Below are 20,141 nucleotides of genomic sequence, written 5' to 3'. Positions count from 1 at the left end.
TCCCATTCCCAATGACCCATTGAAGCTGAAGCAGGCATATGGGTCCCTTCCCATCTCCCTTGAGGTATTTCCTCTCATCTTTGCTTTCTACTCTATAGAAACATATAGACATACACCACAGCTGTTCCATAAGTAGGGAGCCCCCATGCCCCACCTGGACACCCCTGATCTCGAGACAGCAGAGGCTTGCTCCCCGTTATACTGATGTACTTTCCCCTGGCAGAGTCCTACAGCCAGTCCCACCCAGCCCATCTCCAGGAGCAGGGGCTGGGCTCTGTCCCATTCAGGGGTCCCCAAAGGCCACAGGGAGATTCTGGCTGCCCATCTGTCAGAAGGCAAGCTCCGCAGCCCTCTGCCTGTCACCTGCGCCCATGTTTGCACTGAAAGGCACAGTAGGCGCAGGCAGGGGCCAGACAGCACACTTTGGACCCAGGTGTGGCCTTCCTTTGGCATGTGTTGGAGGTAGGGGTCCGGGTGCGAAGCCCTGGTTATGGTGAGTGCCCCTCTGCCTGGTCCTCAGGGCAGCTGACCCCTTCCAGCATGGCATGGGTCAGGAGGGCACACTCAGCCCAGAAGAAATGGGGAGAAAGTAGGGAGGCTCCAGACCATTCTCATCAGCATCAGCTTCTGTGATGATCAGAAAGATGTATTTGGTCTTTGTCCCTGGTTCCTGACACATAGTTTCTAAAATCCTGGAATATCCCGGGTATAAGAGCATCTTTTGTTCTAATGAGCCACTTTGGTGGTGGGGGGGGGCCCTCAGGGTGGGGCTGGTCACAGAAAGATCAGGCATGATTAGGGGCCTGGGACTTTCAGCATCACCCCCAACCTCAGGGATGGGAGGTTTACTTAATAGTGATTTAGTTGGCCATCCTACCTAATAAAATCTCCACAAAACCCCAAAACAACAGAGTTTGGAGAGCTGCCAGGCTGGTGAGCATATCCAGGCAGGAAGGTGGCACACCCCACTCCACGGGGACAGAAAGTCCTGTGCTGGACCCTTCCAGACCTCACACTATGTGTCCTTTCAAATGCCCTTTATAGCAAACCTGTAATAGTAAGTCCAGTGTCGGCCTGAGTTCTGGGAGCCGCTCTAGCAAATACGGAACTCAGGAGGATATTGTGGGAACTCCCGACTTGGAGCCAAGTCAGACAGAAGTAGCTACCCTGAGGACCCAATGCTGGTGCTTGGCATCTGAAGTGGGGGGCAGTCTTGTGGCCCTTAACCCGCATGGTCTGTTACTGTCAGAATTGAATTGAATTGTAGGACACCCCCTTGGTGTCCAGAAAGTCAGAGAACTGGTTGGTGGGGGCGGAGGGGAATCACACACAAATGGTGTCAGACGTGCTGGGAGTAGAAATAAACAGATCACGCCTCCCCACCGCACTGTCCCCCAAGAAGGGCAGGAGCGAAGGTCCCTGCTCATGGAAGTCAGAGCAGAATAGGACGTAGGAAAAGCCAGGTCATCCCCGAGGATTGTAAACGTGCTGGAACTCCACGTCCACTGATGTCACGGGAAAGCCACCATCTTCTACAAACACCGTGACCTGGGCCTGCGTGTCAAATGCCTCGACCTTGTTGCAATAAAATGGGTGGGAATTTTCCCTCCAACCTTCCTCTGTTTTCTCAAGAGCACTCTTATCTGAGAAGAAATTGGACTTCCATTCTCTTCGACCGACCATGCCCAGGAAAAGAGGGGTCAACAAGAAAATGGGCAAACATTCAAAAGTACAAAAGTTTAGGGCTGGCATTTAACCCTCCGATCTGATTTCCTGCTCTGACCCCCACTGCTTTGTGTTCCAAAGTTTCTCAGGAATCAGAAATCTAAATATTTTATTTAACTTATCTCCTTAGTACACTTGAGGGACGGAGCTGCAAGCACAGGAAACCCAGGGACCTGGCCTGGTGAGCTGCTGGGGAGCAGTCGGCCCTGGGAGCTGGAACAGCAGCCAGAACAATGGGGTCCATCCTCAGCCCAGGGTGAGCAGGACACCCCAGATGTTCCCATTCAGTCAGTCAATCAGCAAAAGGCAGCCCCCAGGAAACAGCTGGCCCATCGCCAGCCAGAGAAGGTGGGCAATAGAAGTTTGGTGAATGAATGAAAAGCAGATGATTCTTAACACAGAAAGTAGAACAGCCAGAAGTTAAAGCAGATCCGCCACATGAATGAAGATGCTCCCTCACTAAAAAAAAACAAAAAACATCTCCCATCAGATGAGACACGGTACCTCTTCTGAGCAAACCCTTTGTTGTGCGGGAGCCTCCACGGGGCTGCTCTGATCAGTGATGAGACACGGTACCTCTTCTGAGCAAACCCTTTGTTTGTTGTGAGGAAGCCTCCATGGGGCTGCTCTGCTCAGCTCATTTTTGTCCATCCTTACCCAGGCAGCTACAGAAGGACCAGCCCACAGACCTCTAGCAAAGCAATTCAGACTTCCCCCCAATGGAAAAATTTACCAAAGCCTGCTTCTAAGTCACCATCACATAAACTCAACCAAATGTACGAGATGCATTTCTAAGAATTCTGTGGGTATCGCCTCATTTACTGCTCCCCTGAGCTGGTTGGTCACTAAACAGATGCAGAAACTAACACAGAGAAAAACTTGCCCAAAGCCCTGAAGGAGTCAAACGGGGATTCGCACATGGGCATCTGTCTGGCTCCAGAGCACAGAGCACTTGACACCACCCAGTACTGCTCCCCCTCCCCCAGGCTGGCTCCTGCAGCCTTTCATGAGCCTGACTTCATGAGGTCAGAGTCCATGTCATCCCGATCCTGGGCCCACGTGGGCAGCTGGATCGGGATGTAGAGACGGAGTGGAGGGAAGCCTTGACTATGAATGGTGATGTGCTGGCCTGACCTGATGGAGGTATGAGTCCGGAAACCCTAACAGGGCCTGGGGCCAGGCCACAGGAGGTTTCCAGGGTACCTAGAAATGCATGCTCCCACTGGGCAGGCGTGGGCCCTGGCTTACTCATCGTTTTCTCTGTTAGTCGGAAGGGAAGTTTACCTTCCTTCCCGGAGGCTTTCAAAACAGGCGGCTTGAACAGGCAACCCAAGGTTGAATGATGGGGCTATGTCAGAATGCATGAGAAATTATCCCAAACCAAATACATAACAAGTGTACCAAGGCCCCACACCTCCCCTCAAGACCAGGCAGGTCCACAGGCTGCCCACACCACCAGCCCAAGGTAGGTTCTGGCTCTGTCTCACCCTCCTGCCCCACCTGCCCCAGCCACACCCCACTTTACACCACCCCTCCCCATTCTGGGCCCCTGTGGGCACCAACCTGAACCTGCTTGATGAAGCAGCTATGGCTGTGGTTGTGAAGATGAAAATAGCTAACATTTACTGAGTGCTGGCTGTGTGTCGCGTCACAACAGTTTCCATGGGATGAAGCTGCTGTTATCATCCCTGTTTTACAGGTGAGGAAACTGAGGCTGCAAAGGATTAAGCAGTTTGCCAAAAGTCAGCCAGCTAACGAGTGGTGAACTGGAACTCCAGCCAGGCCGCCTGCATCCCCAGCCCATGTCCCCAGCCCCAATATTATGCTACCTCTCATGCCCGAAGGATTTGGGCCACAAATGGAAAGCCCTCCTCTTACACCTGCCCAGTTCCAGAGGAGTACCTTCCACACTCTTCTGTTGGGAGTCTGAAATCCCGTAACCAGAGCTTTATTTGTTTAAGGAACAGTCAGTCCCTCTTCACAGGCATGCTCCTTCCTCATTTACCCTAAGCAAAACATTTATGGTTCAATGGGAACTAAATTAGCAGAGCTGCTCTGGGCAGCATGTTTTGCAGAGGAAGGAAAGAGAGGCTCAGACAGAAAGGGAGTCTCAGGCAATGGGGAAATCAGTTTCGACTGGGGCTGCCCTAATTCCTAACCAGATTAGAGGTGTGAGTGAGCAATGAAGAACAAGAGTACACTGCAGCCCGGATGGCATGGCTCAGTGGTTGAGCATCAACCTATGAACTAGGAGGTCATGTTAGATTCCTGCTCAGGGCACATGCCCAGGTTGAGAGCTGGATCCCCAGTGTGGGGTGTGTAGGAGGCAGCTGATCAATGATTCTCTCTCATCATTGAAGTTTCTATCTCTCTCTCCCTCTTCCTTCCTCCCTGAAATCAATGAAAATATTTTAAAAAATAAAAAAAAGCACATCGCAGAAGTTCCTGCCCCTCCCCATATGGACTGCTGCTTGGCTGGGCAATTTTTTTCTCCCTCCCATTCCCCATACACAACACTGTGCTAGACAGCTTCTAAGATGCCTCCTATGGTCCCCATGTACTGTATTTACATCTTTCTGTGGTCCCCTCACCTGTGTGTAGACATGTTGACTTGTTTCTAGTAAATATAATACAGAAGTGAAGAAGGTCACCTTGGAGATCAGGGTTTTACAAGACCATGGCTTCTGTCTTGGCTGCTCCCCCTCACTCTCTCGACATCACTCATCCTAGAGGAAGCCAGCTGTCACGTCATGAGGCAGCCCCATGGAGGGGTCCACATGATGGGGGACCAATGCCTGCCAACTATGCATGAGTGAGCTTCGGAGTGACCCCCTCACCCTGATGGAGACTTCAGATAAGACCACAGCCCAGTCAATAACTTGACTGCAATTTCATGAATGACTTAGGCCTCACCCAGACTCCTAATATGCAGAAGCCCTGAGATAAAAGATGTGCGGTGTTTGCTAAGTTTGGGGGTAATTTGTTACACAGCAGTAGACAACTAGTACACTCTCATCTTAGTCCAGAGAACCAAAACCCATCTTTTTATTTCTAAGACAACCTCAGCTCCTCCAGGGACTGCAAAGAAGCCCAGTCTGTTCTTTGCTTGGCTAGGCAACAACCAACTAAACTCCAGAACTAAAAAATAGAGGATCAGAGCCAGGGCTTTAAATAGGCAAGCAATAGCTTAGTAGTGGTGTTGGCAAAATATCAAACCACTCAGGAGACCATAGAGTTGGAGCTGGTTATCCTCCCATCAAGGCTTCAAGAAAATATCTTGCAAAGGTATTTTCTAATTTTTGAATTAAAGACCAAGGGATTGTATTGTCTACCCCAGACCAAGCATTCTATCATTTACACAGTGGGTGTGCAAATAATTATTGGATGGATGGATGGGTGGACGACCCTCCCTACAGAAAGTGATTATTTAAGAATTCCTAATCTGGTAGTCAATCTGACAAAACTTAATAAAATGAATTCCTAATTCCATCCACTGTGGCTCAAAGATCTTATACTGGAACTGCTTATTATTTAGAAACTAGAGGCCCAGTGCATGAAACTCATGCACTGGGGTGGGGGGGCGGTGTCCCTCAGCCCAACCTGCACCTTCTCCAATCTGGGACCCCTCAGGGGATATCCAACTGCCAGTTTAGGCCCGATCCCAGGGATCGGGACCAAACGAGCAGTCGGACATCCCTCTCACAATCCAGGACTGCTGGCTCCCAACTGCTCACCTGCTTGCCTGGCTGATTGCCCCTAACCGTTTCTGCCTGCCAGCCTGACCCCCCCCTAATCACTCCCCTGCCAGCCTGATCAATGCCTAAACTGCTCTCGTGCCAGCCCGATTGCCCCCAACTGCCCTCCCCTGGCCTGGTGGCCTGATTGCTCCAAAATGCCTCTGCCTGCCTGGTCACTCCTAACTGCCCTCCCCTGCAGGCCTGGTCGCCCCCAGCTGCCCTCCCCTGAAGGCCTGATCACCCACAACTGCCCTCCCCTTCCGGCCATCTTGTGGCAGCCATCTTGTGACCATATGTGGGTGGCCATCTTGTGTGAGGGTGTGATGGTCAATTTGCATATTACCTCTTTATTATATAGGATTACCAGTTTTTTCACAGGTCAATTGCAACAAGCTCATATGTCTTTCAAAGGACTCCTCAGGTCTTTCACGGGGTTTAATTATGTTAAATTGGAGCATTAATATCACTTGCAAGAGCCATATTTTGTCCTCTATGCTTCCTTCAAGAATTGCACAGAAGACAAACCAGCCAGTTGGCGATCCCTGGGCCAGATTAGTTGACCTACCTCTAGTACCAACTTTCTATCTGGTTTCAGAACTTACCAGTGTAGAGGGCACTGGGTAAGGTACTAAGTGACCCTAAAGTTACAGACCCCACATATGATCCCAGGTATTCAGTTCAACCCCCTGTTAGCCCACCAAAGCCAATAGGGCCTCTTGGGTCCACAGGGAAGGAAGCCTGTTATCTGGCTGTTTGCCTTGCAATTTTTTATTGCACTCTACACACATGGGGACCCAAAAGTAGTATCCACCATGCAAGTTGAGGTCTTTAATTGAGTGCGGGGTCTCTCCAGAGGTCATGAAGGATGGGAAAGATCCTCCTGCAAAGGGATGAATCAAAAACTAGGAGAAAGCCCTAGCTGGTGTTTCTCAGTGGTTAGAGTCAGTGTGTGCACCAGAGGGTCTCAGGTTGTATTTTTGGTCAAGGGCACATACCTGCATTGCAGGTTCCATCTCTGGTCCTAGTTGGGGTTCATGCAGGAGGCAACCAATAGATGTGTCTCATATCGATGCTTCTCTCTCTCTCTCTCTCTCTCTCTCTCTCTCTCTCCCCTCCCCTCCCCCCTTTCCCTCTCTCCCTCCCTTCCACTCTCTCTAAAAAGCAATGGGGGTGGGGAATATCCTCGGGTGAGGATTAACAACAACATCAACAGAAAACTAGGAGGGAAAGTAAAGGGACAGGAAAAAGTAAAAGTCAGGCAGTTGGGACTTTGAGTCCTGTCTCTGTTGTTTAGCAGCTGTGGGATCTTGGGCAAGTTAGTTAACCTCTCTGGGTCTGTTTCCTCTTTTGTAAAATGAGAATACCTTGTACCTGCCTCATAGGTTGTTGTGTTGAGGAAATGCATGTGAAGTGCTTAGCATACTGCCTAACACATAGCAAACATCACATGAGTGACCACAAAGGGGGAAACCATCAGGAGAAGAGCCATGGTCCTTGGAGGGTGAGACAGAAAGGAGCTTCGAATGGGCAAAGTTTGCAGTAAATAGAATATGGAGTTTGGGGCCAAACAAACAGAGGAGAAAGGAAAGGGCAGAGATTATAAGACAACTTTTCCTAAATAGATTTTCCATGGTGGGGACAAGGTAGGAGAAATCATTTGGTGGTCTGATTTTCCTAGCTCTTGGACCATGCCAAGGTCTTCCTATCAGGCATTCCAGAAAATTCCAGAAATTCTCACTTCAAGCTTAAAGAATCACCAGGCCCTTCTTCCTCTTAATTTTCCAAAGAATTTGAGTCATCTTTGTTCAGTCAACTGTGACCTTGCAATTTTTATAGCTCATTCAACCTTAATCCTTTTTCTCATCAGGTGATGAAACAGAACAATAAAACCTTAGCCCAAGTGCATTCTCCCTCAGCTGGCCCGTGAGTGGGTTAGCACAGCTGGTACCTGAAACCAGAGCTGTGGTCAAGGGGTTGTATCCAGCCCGTGCAGAGAAGCCACCTTCTTCCTGCCTTCATGTGTGGCTAGTGAGGGAGGACATACCTCTTCATTCATAGAAGGCAGAGAATGAGCAAAAGATTGCCTACCTGGACATTCTTCATTGCTGCAGATCCACAGGCTATTTCTGCAAATGCTGTTGGGGAGAGAAGCACAGGTCATGCAAACGCCAGATACAGAGCTCCCCACATATACCACAGCTCTCAAAGGACGGGATATGGGAGAGAAAAGGAGCTGATACTGGAGGGCCTTTATGAAGTTAAAGGTGTACAGGACAGGGCTTTGGCCACAGAGGAATCTTGGAGATAGTGCCAAAGGGAATAAACCCTGATAGAGAATTAGACAAACTAAAAAACATATGGGAGAGAAAAGGAGCTGATACTGGAGGGCCTTTGTGAGGTTAAAGGTGTACAGGACAGGGCTTTGGTCACAGAGGAATCTTGGAGATAGTGCCAAAGGGAATTAAACCCTGACAGAGAATTAGACAAAATAAAAACTATGGGGTTTAATGTCCCTATCCAGACACTAAGCAATCAAATTCCTTCTTTTGCCTTGGCCTGCTGGCACAGTTGGTTGGAGCATCATCTTGTACACCAAAAAGGTTGTGTTTTGATTTCTAGTCAGGGCCCATACCTAGGTTGCAGGTTCAATCCTGGTCAGGGCATATATGGGAGGCAATTGATCAATGTTTCTCTCTCACATTGATGTTTCTCTCTTTCTCCCTTCCTCTCTCTAAGATCAATAAAAACATATCCTCAGGTGAGGGTTTTTTTTAATTTCTCCCCCAAACCTTACAAGCACACACACACACGAGAGAGGAAGGGTGAGCTGTTGAAAGGGGTAACACCAAAATCATGTTGGGCAGCCCTCTGAGACTCCTGGGAGACTGCCAAGCAGGGAAAGACAGCAAAGAAAAGAGGCCTGGAAACAAAAGCTGGAGTTATTCTCCCCATGTGCAGGGGCAGGTGGAGTTAAACAGAGGAAACATCCAGAGGAGTTGCATATATATATATAATGTTTTATTGATTGATTTTAGAGAAAGAGGAAGGGGAAGAGAGGAAAAAACATCGATTTTGCTATTCCACTTATTTATGCATTTCTTGGTTGATTCTTGTATGTGCCCTGACCTGGGATCAAACCTGCAACCTTGGCATTTTGGGACTACAGTCTAACCAACTGAGCCACCCAGCCAGGGCCAGAGGAGTTTCTTGATGAAATGATTTGAGCTAAGCAGAGAGGACAGCCCAGCCTGGGCCTGGTCTATTGCAGAGAACCATGGAGAGCAGGCCTGCATTAGTTTCCATGGGCACTGCTGTTGCCTTCCACCTAGTAGATAAATGATCTCAAGGAGAGAACTGTCTCATTGCAGCATAGTTTGGGAGAAAGCTACAGATGCGGTATGCATGTAAAATACTTCCTTCCCTGACCTCGCCTCCTCTAGGCATATCTGTAATATAATCCTTATTTTGGATCACTGATTTCCATGCCCTTCCCCCAACCTCACCTCTCCACCTCTCCCCACCCCCACCAATCTCAACCTCTTCTCCCTCAGCCCAGGCCAGGTCCTATTCCACCTGCCTCTGCCCCCACTGCCCCAGCTTCCCCCCTCAGCCCCTGGCGGCAGTCCCAGACCACACTGCCAAGCCCATTACCAGGTGTTGCAGTCTCTCGAGAGGGAGGCACCTGGAGGGTACCGCTTCCCAGAATGCACACAGGAACACTCCGTGCTTTCCACACAGCGGCCTTCATCAAGGAGCTGTCCCTCTGGGTTCAAGGACATCAAGACACAGTCTCAACCTTGTCATCATCATTACTCGTCTCACAACTATAGAATCCCCATGGGTGACCATCAGCTTAGGGCTTCTTCCAGGAAGGTCAAAGGATTGTTCTGTGATGTTCATCTTTCACATTAGGGCAATATGAGGGAGGGGATTGTTAATCTCCACTCTACTGATGGAAAAACAGGGAAAGAGTTTTGTTCAAGGTCCTCAGTAGGGAAGTCATGAGTCTAGGCCAGGGGTGGGCAAACTTTTTGACTCGAGGGCCACAATGGGTTCTTAAACTGGACCAGAGGGCCAGAACAAAAGCATGGATGGAGTGTTTGTGTGAACTAATATAAATTTAAAGTAAACATCATTACATAAAAGGGTACGGTCTTTTTTTTTTTTAGTTTTATTCATTTCAAACGGGCTGGATCCAGCCCGCGGGCCGTAGTTTGCCCACGGCTGGTCTAGGCTGAACATTTCTCCCAGGAAGCCCAAAGAACTTGTGTGACGTTTACCTTTCACATTAACGCAAGGAGGGAGGGGAAGTTAATTCATCTTCATTTTACAGAGGAAATCAAAGCAAGAGTTTTGTTCAGGGTCTTCCAGTAGGAAAGTCATGAGTCAAGGCTCACAGGACTCACTCTTAAGAACTGAACAGGGTTTTTCACCAAAGCTCACGAAAGCTCTCCTGAGAAAGGCTTCCTAGTGCGAAGCTCTTTTTCAGCTGAGCTCACATGGCAAACCCAGAAAATATTTAAAAAATATCTTTCTCCCAGACCAGCTCCCTGACACTTAACTGAGAAAACAAAACTGCCATCAGATTGGGCCACGTGCCCCCCAAACAAAGTCGCTGTTGGCACCCAGGCCATGCTTCTGTTTCCTAGACACACATGCTTTCATGAATACAGTACAACAGGAAAACATAAAAACAAATGCCAGCTCGATCCTGACCACTCAGTATGAAGACTTTTTAAAAATAAATAAAAGGCCTCTGATTTCAGCAACGGAGACCTCACACAAGTGGCTTTCATCTGGCCTCCCCAGGCCAAGAGCACTGGCAAGGCCGTGGGTTTGTAAATAAAGTGGGAAGTTATTACCAGGGCAGCTGCAGCCGTCCACACATTGCTCCTGACACACTTCGTTGATTTTCAGGCTCTGGCAGGTCCTGGTGCAAGGGGACACACACTCCTTGTACTCCATGCCAGCAGGGCACGCCGGTCCTGGAACAGAAAGCTCAGGAGTCTCGCCAGGGCAGCTCCCCCCGTGCAGCATCTCACAGGCCACGCTGTACTTAGGCCCCCTTGGTCTGCTCCCCTGTCTCCAGGGCCTCAGGGGCCACCTCCATCCCAGTGACACCCAAGATTGTCTCACCCAACCACCCCTCCCCTGAAGGAACATCTTTCATCTTGTAGAGCCTGGCTAAGACCCAGTAGGGTCACCTGGGACCATGACCCCTTCTTCTTGGTCATCTGTTCTCCATGAACAACTTGGCTTTTTTTTCACCTTTAATCTCTCTCCCTTTCAGCTAAAACCCTCTCAGGGTGAAACCACGCTTCTCTAGGCTGAAAATGAATGGCCTCCTGGGGCCAAGCAAGGAGTACATGATTTCCTCAACCATCCTCCTCTGAGGGCCCGTCTTCCTCCTAAAACTGTCCCCAATCAAATGCCCCACCCAGCACAAGGCCTATGCCAGTCACACCCACCTTCCCTGTGTTTATTCCCACTGTGCTGCAGGGCTGCCTCCAGAGCCTGTCACCTAAGCATCTGCCCTCCCCGCTGGACCAGCCACACGTGGGCATGAGCTGGCTCTCCTCCTCTCTCTCCAACCCCATGGCTGTCTGGCCCAGGCCAACTGAAGGACCGGAACTCTTTTCTGGGTTTCACAAGACCAAACAACTGCCCCAAAAACCCTTCTCCTCCCTGATCCATCAGGTATCGCCCCCATCCTACTCCAAAGGCCTAAAAAGAACAGCCCCTCCCGCTTCAGAGGAGAGCCCAGCGGCTACCAGCCACCTTCCTCACATTCCCCAGCAAACACAAAAGGCTCTAACTTATAAGCTGAGAAAACACAAACTGAAGACTGTGTGTGTGGTGTAGTTGGCTGGCTCCCCCATCTCCATGGGCCGGAGTGACCTGTCTAATTATGGCAGACTGGCTGTTCGTCCACTCGGCTCTGGTCAGCCAAGTGTCTGGGAGACAGGAGGCTTCTCCTGAGGTGACCGACAGCCTCCTACTTAATCATGATAATTTGGGGATGGTGACAATGTCAATGACTAGGGACCTGACGAAATTAGAAGGTCAAAACCACAGGCGCCACGAGGTGAGGTGGGGGGAATGTGAGCGCTGGGCCTGCAGGACAGAGGCTGATTTAATGACAGGGAAGGACTTAATGAAAGCCTGCCGGGATCGCCAGCCCCAGCTGGGACAGTTCAGCCAACTCCCTGCTCTGTGACAGGCAGTCAGCACAGGTATTAGCTGAAGCCGCCGCACTGCTGAGATCTGGCCACAGACAGAGAACTTTTTTGTGTCCAGGGGATGGAGTTTCTGGGGAAGACCTGAGGAACCAAGTGAGGCATGGCGTGAGAACAGAGGCAGGAGAAATGGCCTGGAGACCTTGGGAAGGCCCTTTGAGCCTCATCACAGACTTTAAGGGAGGGGTCTCCCTCTGTGAGCCAGCACTCTGGCCAGGTGACAAAGGGCAGAGGCTGTATAGAAATTGGATCCAAAAACTGGTGGCTCTATAGGCCCTGGCTGGCTGGGGTGTGGTAAAGGCATACGATTGTGGCATCGAGAGATTCCTGAGGGACACCCCAGGACAGACACCATTTTCCCCAGACCCTGAGTGCCCCCCTCCCCCAGCCTGGGGGGTGGGCAGTGACTTACGGCATTCGCTGTGCTCGGTCCAGCCGTACAGCACCATCCCCTGGTGGGCGCAGGCCCGGGCATACTCCAGGAGGGCCGCGCAGGGGCACCTCAGCCCCTGGGTGCAGGTGCACAGAGTCCTCTCACACAGGGCCACGAAGGGCTCGGGGTCCACCAGGGGGTGGCAGCGGGTGAACACCGAGTCCCTCTTCAGCAGCTGGCACTGCTCCCACAGGCCCTGCAGGAACAAGTGCCACCTCGGTGAGCGCAGCAGCATGTGGCCCCAGCTCTTCACTGCGTGTACTCTGTGTCCCCTGAGGAAAGCCTGCCAGGATCTCCATACAGGGACAGTGCCTGCGCCTAGTAGGTGCTTATCAACAGTTACCAAATTAAACAGTCCATCAATCAAAGGAAAGCTATTGGACTTGTGCTATGTGAACTGTACTGAGACCGACATTGCCTTAAACCCTGGAAATGCAGAGTCCAGGCCCTTGGACTGCAGCGGCAGTCAGTGACCCCTGAAGGGAAAGAGCAGAAAAGGAGAAAACAGTGGGAAGAACCCTGAACTTGGAATTCATGTGGAACTCCGCAGGAGGACATGTGACTTGGGAGCCAGGCGTGCTGATCAGCTTGTTTTGCACTGACCTGGTCACTTCTGCTCCCTGACATTGACTATAAATGAGGAGTGGGACAAGTTGTGTACAGTAGACATTCCTGGGCCTTACCCTCAGAGATTAAAAATTTCAGTATGAGGGGGATGGAGCTCAGCAGTACCTTTTTCCAACATTCCCCAGGAGACTCCTGAGACCAGTTCCCATCATGAAAAACATGCTAGGTTCTACGAACTGTCCCAGAGACACTCTACCAGGCAAGGGCTCTTCTTGGGTTTTAGCCCTTTGCTGATACCCTCAACCCAATAACATGAGGCAGTCTTAGAAGTGTTGTCATAGATTACTCCTGTAACATGCTAGTATAAACAAATACTCCTAAGTGTTGTACTGGCAAACATTTCTGCACTCTGTGTTTTAATGATTCTAAATGAACATCTTTTTCACAGTTTCACCTCTCTGAAATTGGAGTGCAGCTTACAATTGCTGTCACACTGGAGGTGGCAGTTTTTTCTTTATATATATATATATAAAGAATATATATATATCATATATATATTATATATTATTGATTTTAGAGAGGAAGATAAAGAGATAGAAACATCAATGATGAGAGAGAATCATTGCTCAGCTGCCTCCTGCATGCTCCCTACTGGGGATCAAGTCTGCAACCCAGGCAGGTGCCCTGACCGAGAATTGAACCCTGACCTCCTGGTTCAGAGGTTGACGCTCAACCACTGAGCTACAGCAGCTGGGCAGTTTTTTTCTTTCTTAGTGATATACTTGAAATAATGCTGTGTCTTAGAATCAACAGCGCCTTCGATTTGACGTTACACAGTATTGCCACTAGAAATGGGTGTGTCATTTCTTCCATGCACAGACATGCTTTCCAAAGGGAAGCCAGCAGTTAGTGAAAGGACTTCAGCTACAGAGAGAGAGTATAACAGTATCTAAACAGAAGGGCTGAGTCCTGAAGGGTAAACCAGAGCAAATCCAGTCTGCTCACACTGTACAAAGGGCAGCCAGAGCAAGCCTGCATAAGCCAAGAGCCAGGGGCCAGGCCCCATCTTTTGTGGCACCATGAAGATCCCGGAGGAATGGAAATCTGACCCAGTGCTGCTCAGCATCCTCAAGAACCACCCTGGCAGCACCAGGGACGTGTTGTAGTCCTAGAGAAATCTGTGTCCTGCTCCGGGTGCCACTGAGCGGGGCCCTGCCTCCCACCCAGGCCGCACAGAGCCTGCCACCAGAACCAGGCAGGCAGGGCAGCATGTCACAGATGCACCCTGCTTGCAGCCGGCCCAGAAAGAGAAAGGGGGCCCAGGGCCCAGATGGCCCAAGCAGTTGGGTGCGGCTGGTTCCCTCTGCACCTTAGAAAGCTACAGCTGTGAACTTGTAGGTCAGAACCATTAGCAGCTCTGCATGTTGGGGGCCAACTGCTGACAGCAGCACTCCCTCCATGGCCCACCCTCCTGACTTACGCCCTTGGGTTGGACTCCCCACACCCGCAACCCCCTCCCCAGGCACCCACTGTGTGGCTGGGAAAAAGCATGGGCTTCAGCCCAGCTCTGCCACTAACTGGTGGGGACTGAGACATCTCATTAGAGAAGGGTGTCCTGAGTACAATGGGAACATTACAGGACCACCTCATGGGTGATGTGAACACACAGGGCCTGGCACCGAGCAAAGCTATCAACAAAGGAGGACTACTCTGGTGGCCCCATGACCACCGAGGACTCGGATGATACATGCATCCTCCCATTGGCCACCGCACACATTTCACGCAGGGGAAGCTGAGGTTTCTGAAGACATTGTCAGGAAGAGTCCTGCCCTGGACCTGTTATGACTTCACATCCCCTGATCCAAGTTCCATCTCTTCTCATGCTAGTGGCATGACCTTGGGCTATTCCCTTAACCATCTCTTCGGGAAGATGGGGATGAGGATAACAACAGAGCCTACCTGAAGAGACTGAGGTGAAGGTTGAATGGAATAATGTATGTGAAGCTTTAAACTAATAACTGGTGACCCCATATCTTCATCATCATCAATATCTTGGCCACCAGATAAACCCTTTCCACTGCCCCTCCTGCCATTAGGTTTATCCTCCAGCAGGACAGAAGGACATCTTTGCCCTTTTGCTCTGTCTCTATCTCTCTGGGCTGTATAAGGATGAATGGTTGCAGTGGCAACATTATCACTTCACTACTATCTTCGGGGTTCCCTAGGGAACAGAGGAGCAGCTTTTGTTATTTTTTGATTCAGGAGGGTCACATCTCTCCCGAATCAAAGAATAACAAACTGGGTTTCTTTCAGGTGGAAGGATGAGGGAGGAGCCGCCCTGTTGTAATAGACGGGTCTGAGAATCTCCTGGGGCTCAGGGGAGGAGGCCTCAGCCACACCCTCTGCCCCATCAGCAACGACACTCAAAACATGGGGTTGCTGGACTCTTAAAGAGCAGTTGAGGCCGCCCTGAGAGGGCCCGATGCTCAGCTCTTGCCTACCTCTTTCCCCATCCGCAAGTTAAAACCAGAAAATAAAAAAAAGAAGAAAGCAACTCCATGGGTTTTTCCTAGTGCTTGCTGAGGTCGCCTGCTCTGTAGGACAGTGGCTCAGAACCATCCCTGCACCACAGGACTACTTCCTGCAGGTGCGGAGACCGGGCACCTAGGGTTCTCACCAGCAGGACACAATAAAGCCAGAGGAGAGAAGAGACCCAGGCGCCCAGCGTCCCATACCCTGTCAGAGTGACAGTGGGCAGAGTCCAGCACAGCCGCCTCCAGCTGGCCCCAGAAGCCAGAGGAGAGAAGAGACCCAGGCGCCCAGCGTCCCGTACACTGTCAGAGTGACAGTGGGCAGCCAGCACAGCCGCCTCCAGCTGGCCCCAATCCGGTTTTTCCTGTTCAGAGGAACAGTGGGAACAGTACACCAGCACATTTCCGGGGAGGTCCCTTGAGATATTAAATGGTTTACAGAAAGTCTTAGAAGAAGGGTGTTTTCTGGCTATTTGTCTGCAGGATGGGAGTGGATTTCTACAGAAACAGCCACCTCCCTTCTTAGTATAATTCCTTTGGCCTCTACCGTTTACACCTGAAATCTGGCTAGGATTTCTTCCTTGGCAGAGACAAAAGGAGGGTTCTGCCTGCCTCCCCCCATCTCGCCCTCTGGTCTTCCTCTTCAGCCCTGGCTGCACTTGGCCTATTAGAGTGACGACAGTGTAAGGGCCGGGCAGAACTGCCCGCCACCAGAGCTGCAGCACGGCCCCCCTCTGGCTGCTAGCCCTGCCCCCCAGGCTTCTCTGTTCCACCACAGGTAGCCCTGCCAGCCCCAGCCAGGTCCTAAGACAAGATGCCTCCACAGACATAAATCTGAGTCTGAGCCACACCCTGTCCTCTCAGACCCAGGGCAGAGACATCGGCAGGTAGGAGGTGACCAAACCTTCACTCACAGGATTGGCTGTGTGGCCTCGAGGTCTCCAGCAGTGTGTCCAGGTCAGCATGAAGGGCAAACCTGACAGTGTCCCAGGCCAGCTTAGAGGGCCCAGTTCTGGCTGTTCAGGAAGCAGCAAGGCCAGGCCTCCCAGGATCTGACCCTGGCCTACCTCTCTAGTTCATCCCTCCCCACTCCCCATCTCCTAGGTTACCAATAGTTTCCTGAACATATCAAGTTGTTTCGGACCCTGGCCTACCTCTCTAGTTCATCCCTCCCCACTCACTCCCCATCTCCTAGGTTACCAATGGTTTCCTGAACATATCAAGTTGTTTCAGAGACCAGCGCATCACCCACTCCCACAAACTGACCCTTCAGAGGCCTGAAGACACCTTCAAAGAACCCAAACCTCCTCAGAGAAAGGAGAGATAAATACAGCCTTTCAGATTTGGAAACTGAGGCATGGAGAGGATGAAGCATTTACAGCTCAGCGGTTCGAAGAGTGTGGTTCAGGGATTCCCTTCGGACTCCCAAGATCCTTTCAGGGGTCCATGAGGTCAAAACCATTTTCATAACAATATCAAGATGTTATTTGCCCTTTTCGCTCTCATCCTTTCGCAAGTGCGCAGTGGAATTTTCCGAGGCTACGCGACGTGTGATATCACAGCAGACTAAGTGCAGGAGCCGATCCGAGAATCCAGCTGATTTCTCAGAAGCCAGAGAGTGAAGAGATTTGCAAAACTGAAACAATGCCATTCTTCTCCCCAACCATGTTTTTGTTTGGAATGTGTAGTTATTTTCATTAAAAGATGTTATTCATGTAAAATATTATGTCTATTGTTTTTAAATAAATTAATATGATTTAAATGTCTCAGTTTTAATATCTAATGCAGTAAATATCAATAGATATAATCGACATAAATAAAATCTTTGGCATCCTCATTCATTTTTAAGAGTGCAAAGGGGTCTTGAGATTAAACCATTTGCAAACTGCTGAACTAGCAAAGGGGTGACTCAGACCTTCATTCTATCCACAGGCCTGTCACCTGCCACCAAACCACAGTTCATATGGTCTTCCACACCCTCGATGCACCTACCCCACTTTGTTTCCTAACAGTCAGAGTAGAAGACAGTTCAGTGGATGTAGCACAGGTTTAGAAGCCTGGTTGCGCTGGAGTTCCAAGCCCCTTCCAACTTCCAAAATGTGTGCCTAGTAAAATCACCTTGCCTTGCTGCACCTCGGTTCCCTCACTTTCAAAGAGGGAGAGTGTAGAGGAGGTGGAAAGTGGCCCAGGATCTATTACTTCTTTCTTAGTCACAGGACCCTCGGTTTCCAGTTTTCCCCTGCACACACAGGCACTGGAATAAAGATTCCATTCCCAGACTCCCTTGCAACCAGAGTAGCCATGTGAGTAAGCTTTGCCCAATAGAATAGAAGCAGAAGATTCTGTGAAACTTCCAGGAAGTGTCCTCAAAGGAGAGGTGCTTCCTTCTCCATCCATTCTCTTCCTACTGTTGGAACATGGCTCTGGGGCCTGAGGCTGGAGCCACCATCAGGGCCATGAAATAGAAGCCTCACGCTGATGACAACGGAGAAATAAGACAGAAGGACCTTGGATCCCAGCACCATGGACGGGGTCCTGTACTGGCCCTGGACATCCCACCCCAAGCTTCTTTACAATGAGAGGGAAATAGACCTCTGTGATGCATAAACCATTGTTACCTCGGGTGTCCTGTCACTCACGGCGGAACCTGCTCCTAACACAAACAGCAATCCCTGCCTTAGATGGCTGCTACAAAATAAAATGAAATAAGATCACACAGGAAGGTAATCAAGTGCTTATAAGTATTATCATTGGCCCACTGTCAACATCAGCCCAACGGTTCGAAAATGGCCTCTCCTCAGCTCTCTGCTAAGCCAACCTGGCAGGGAGACAAAAGGATGGTCAGCTAATTAGCACACTTCCAGCATCTCCCTGGCTCCAATGCCGGGCATCAGCTCCTCTGTCTTCCTTCATCTCTTGTTCGTGGTGCTAGAAGCTGGCAAGAGAGCTGCAGCCCCAGCTCCATCAATCCATGACCTCACCCTGCCTGGGTGGGTGTGCAGACCCACTTGTGGCCCATCTAATCACATTTTCAGTTCATTAAAGAAAGCCAGACCTCTTCCCTGGAGATGCCTCGCCAGTTCAAGGGAGAGGGAGAGAAAAGAAGTGCATCTCCCCAGTGGCAGATGGGGGAGGGGGAGAGTGAGGAGAAAACACAGTAGCAAGAGATCTGAAGCTCAGCTATTGTGTTTGTTCCCGAAGAGCTGACAAAGGAGAAGGGAGGGGGGCATTCCTAGGACCAACGTGAACAAAGAAAGGAGAGGGTAATATATAAAGTGCAAGATTGTTCAGCCAGGCCCTGATCTTTCCAGCCCTGGTGTGGGTGCCCTGCGGCTGCCCCTGGAGGAGGTGTGGAGGCGCCTAGAGCCTGAACTGGTCCAAAGTAGTGGGTTCAAGAATTTGTCCCTGGGGCAGGGCATCGTTTCTCATTGGTCAGACTGCAAGGATGGATGGGGAAGGGTTCCTGAGTCTATTTATAACTTCTAGGCTGGCCTGGGATTCCCACCCACATTCCAAGATCTGGCTCACAAAGACCCCATGAAACTGGTTGATAGATTTCCACCAAATGGATGTTTTTTGCAGAGTCAGACATTCCTCTCTCTGAGATAGTTGGGGTATAGCCCTCATGAGAAGGAGCAGCTGGATATGTCCCAGAAGCCCCCAGCCCTCCAAAGGACCCTCCTCACCCTCTGTCCTGGTCTCCTGGGGGGCCTCTGAGCAATTCTCAGGGATCGAGACAGGGCTCAGCTGGCTGGGAGGACAAGGGCCAGGTACCAGCCCAGGGTTCCAGTCCGGGGTCTGCCTGAGCTCTGGGGATGGAACCCTCCACCCATCCTGCTCACAGGGAGAAAAGATAATCAGCTCTTATCACAGAGTTGATTCCCCTGAGCTGCCATTACGCTTACCATTCTTTTGACAATTCATCATTTACTACCCAAGATAGCGTGTGTGTGGTTCTCTTTCATGATTGTTCAATTTCTCCTATGTGTCTTGCCCCTTGAGCAAGATTGCCAATCCACCTTGCACAGTTTTAGTATCACCCAAACCACACAACACGTTTTAATAAATACGTACTAGTGGGCACCATCGGATCCTTGCTCATTCTTATGCTCACCATGGGGAAGGAGAAGGGAAAGAAAGCCACTTGGGGAATATTCTGTTAAAGGTTTTTGAGATTGTTGCATTAGGGAGGCATTTGAACTGAAAGCTTGAATACGAGAACTTTATCTGTCCCTCCTCGATGGTTTGTCAAATATGTACCCTAAAAGGTCACATACTGCTTAACTTGAGGGAAACCTTTGAAACCTTGTGGCAGCCTCTGATCCCTACTATAAGGCCAGTCCCCTCAAGACACAGTGACCACGGTCACCCCTGCCCCACTGCAAGCCCATGGGCTCACTGTCCCATCTCCTGCTTTGCATTCAAGGGAGTAAATTTTCTCTAATGGGGAAGGGTGCTCCTCAGTGTTGAGTAGAGCTGTTTACCTTGCAAAAGGAAGGTTGAGATGCAGAGCAGGGACGTAAGTAGATGAGGACACAGAGGATCAAGTGGAACCAAGCACAGCACCCTAGATCCTTGGACCTCAGCAAAGCATACAAAGTAAATCCTCACTCCTTAGCCTACATGTGACTAGAGAGGCTGAGAGAGCAGTTCTCACTCAGCAGTAGGGATAAAGGTGAGTCTTGTGTTCAAAGCCCAACTCTGAGCTAAACATCAGTGGGACACAGTGGGTAGGCACCCTGAGTGTAAAACCAGGCCAGGTCACGGTGCCGTCCTCTGACAACTAACTCCTCTGGAGGTCCTGGGTCATAAGGGTCTTCCCTTGAGATTTATTGACTTTCCCTGGGCCAGACTCTCTGAACACAGTCTCTCTATGAATCACAACGATTCTACCAGGCAAATGAATGGAACA

At 50.3% G+C, this 20,141-nt stretch overlaps 1 protein-coding gene across 1 annotated transcript in view; it reads right to left on the bottom strand.

The window, feature by feature from the left end:
* The window catches only part of VWF (von Willebrand factor), a 121,710-nt gene that overhangs the window by 81,822 nt on the left and 19,747 nt on the right, over positions 1–20,141 (bottom strand). The window contains exons 7-10 of the mRNA XM_005873725.2: positions 12,111–12,327; positions 10,325–10,447; positions 9,114–9,225; positions 7,551–7,597 (exon numbers count right to left, since the gene is read on the bottom strand). Coding sequence (XP_005873787.1) covers positions 7,551–7,597; positions 9,114–9,225; positions 10,325–10,447; positions 12,111–12,327 — 499 coding nt within the window. The remainder of the gene's footprint in view (positions 1–7,550; positions 7,598–9,113; positions 9,226–10,324; positions 10,448–12,110; positions 12,328–20,141) is intronic.

This window comes from Myotis brandtii, unplaced genomic scaffold, assembly GCF_000412655.1.
Source record: "Myotis brandtii unplaced genomic scaffold, ASM41265v1 scaffold417, whole genome shotgun sequence".
Lineage (NCBI taxonomy): Eukaryota > Metazoa > Chordata > Mammalia > Chiroptera > Vespertilionidae > Myotis > Myotis brandtii.
This window is presented reverse-complemented; position numbering and strand designations above follow the sequence as displayed.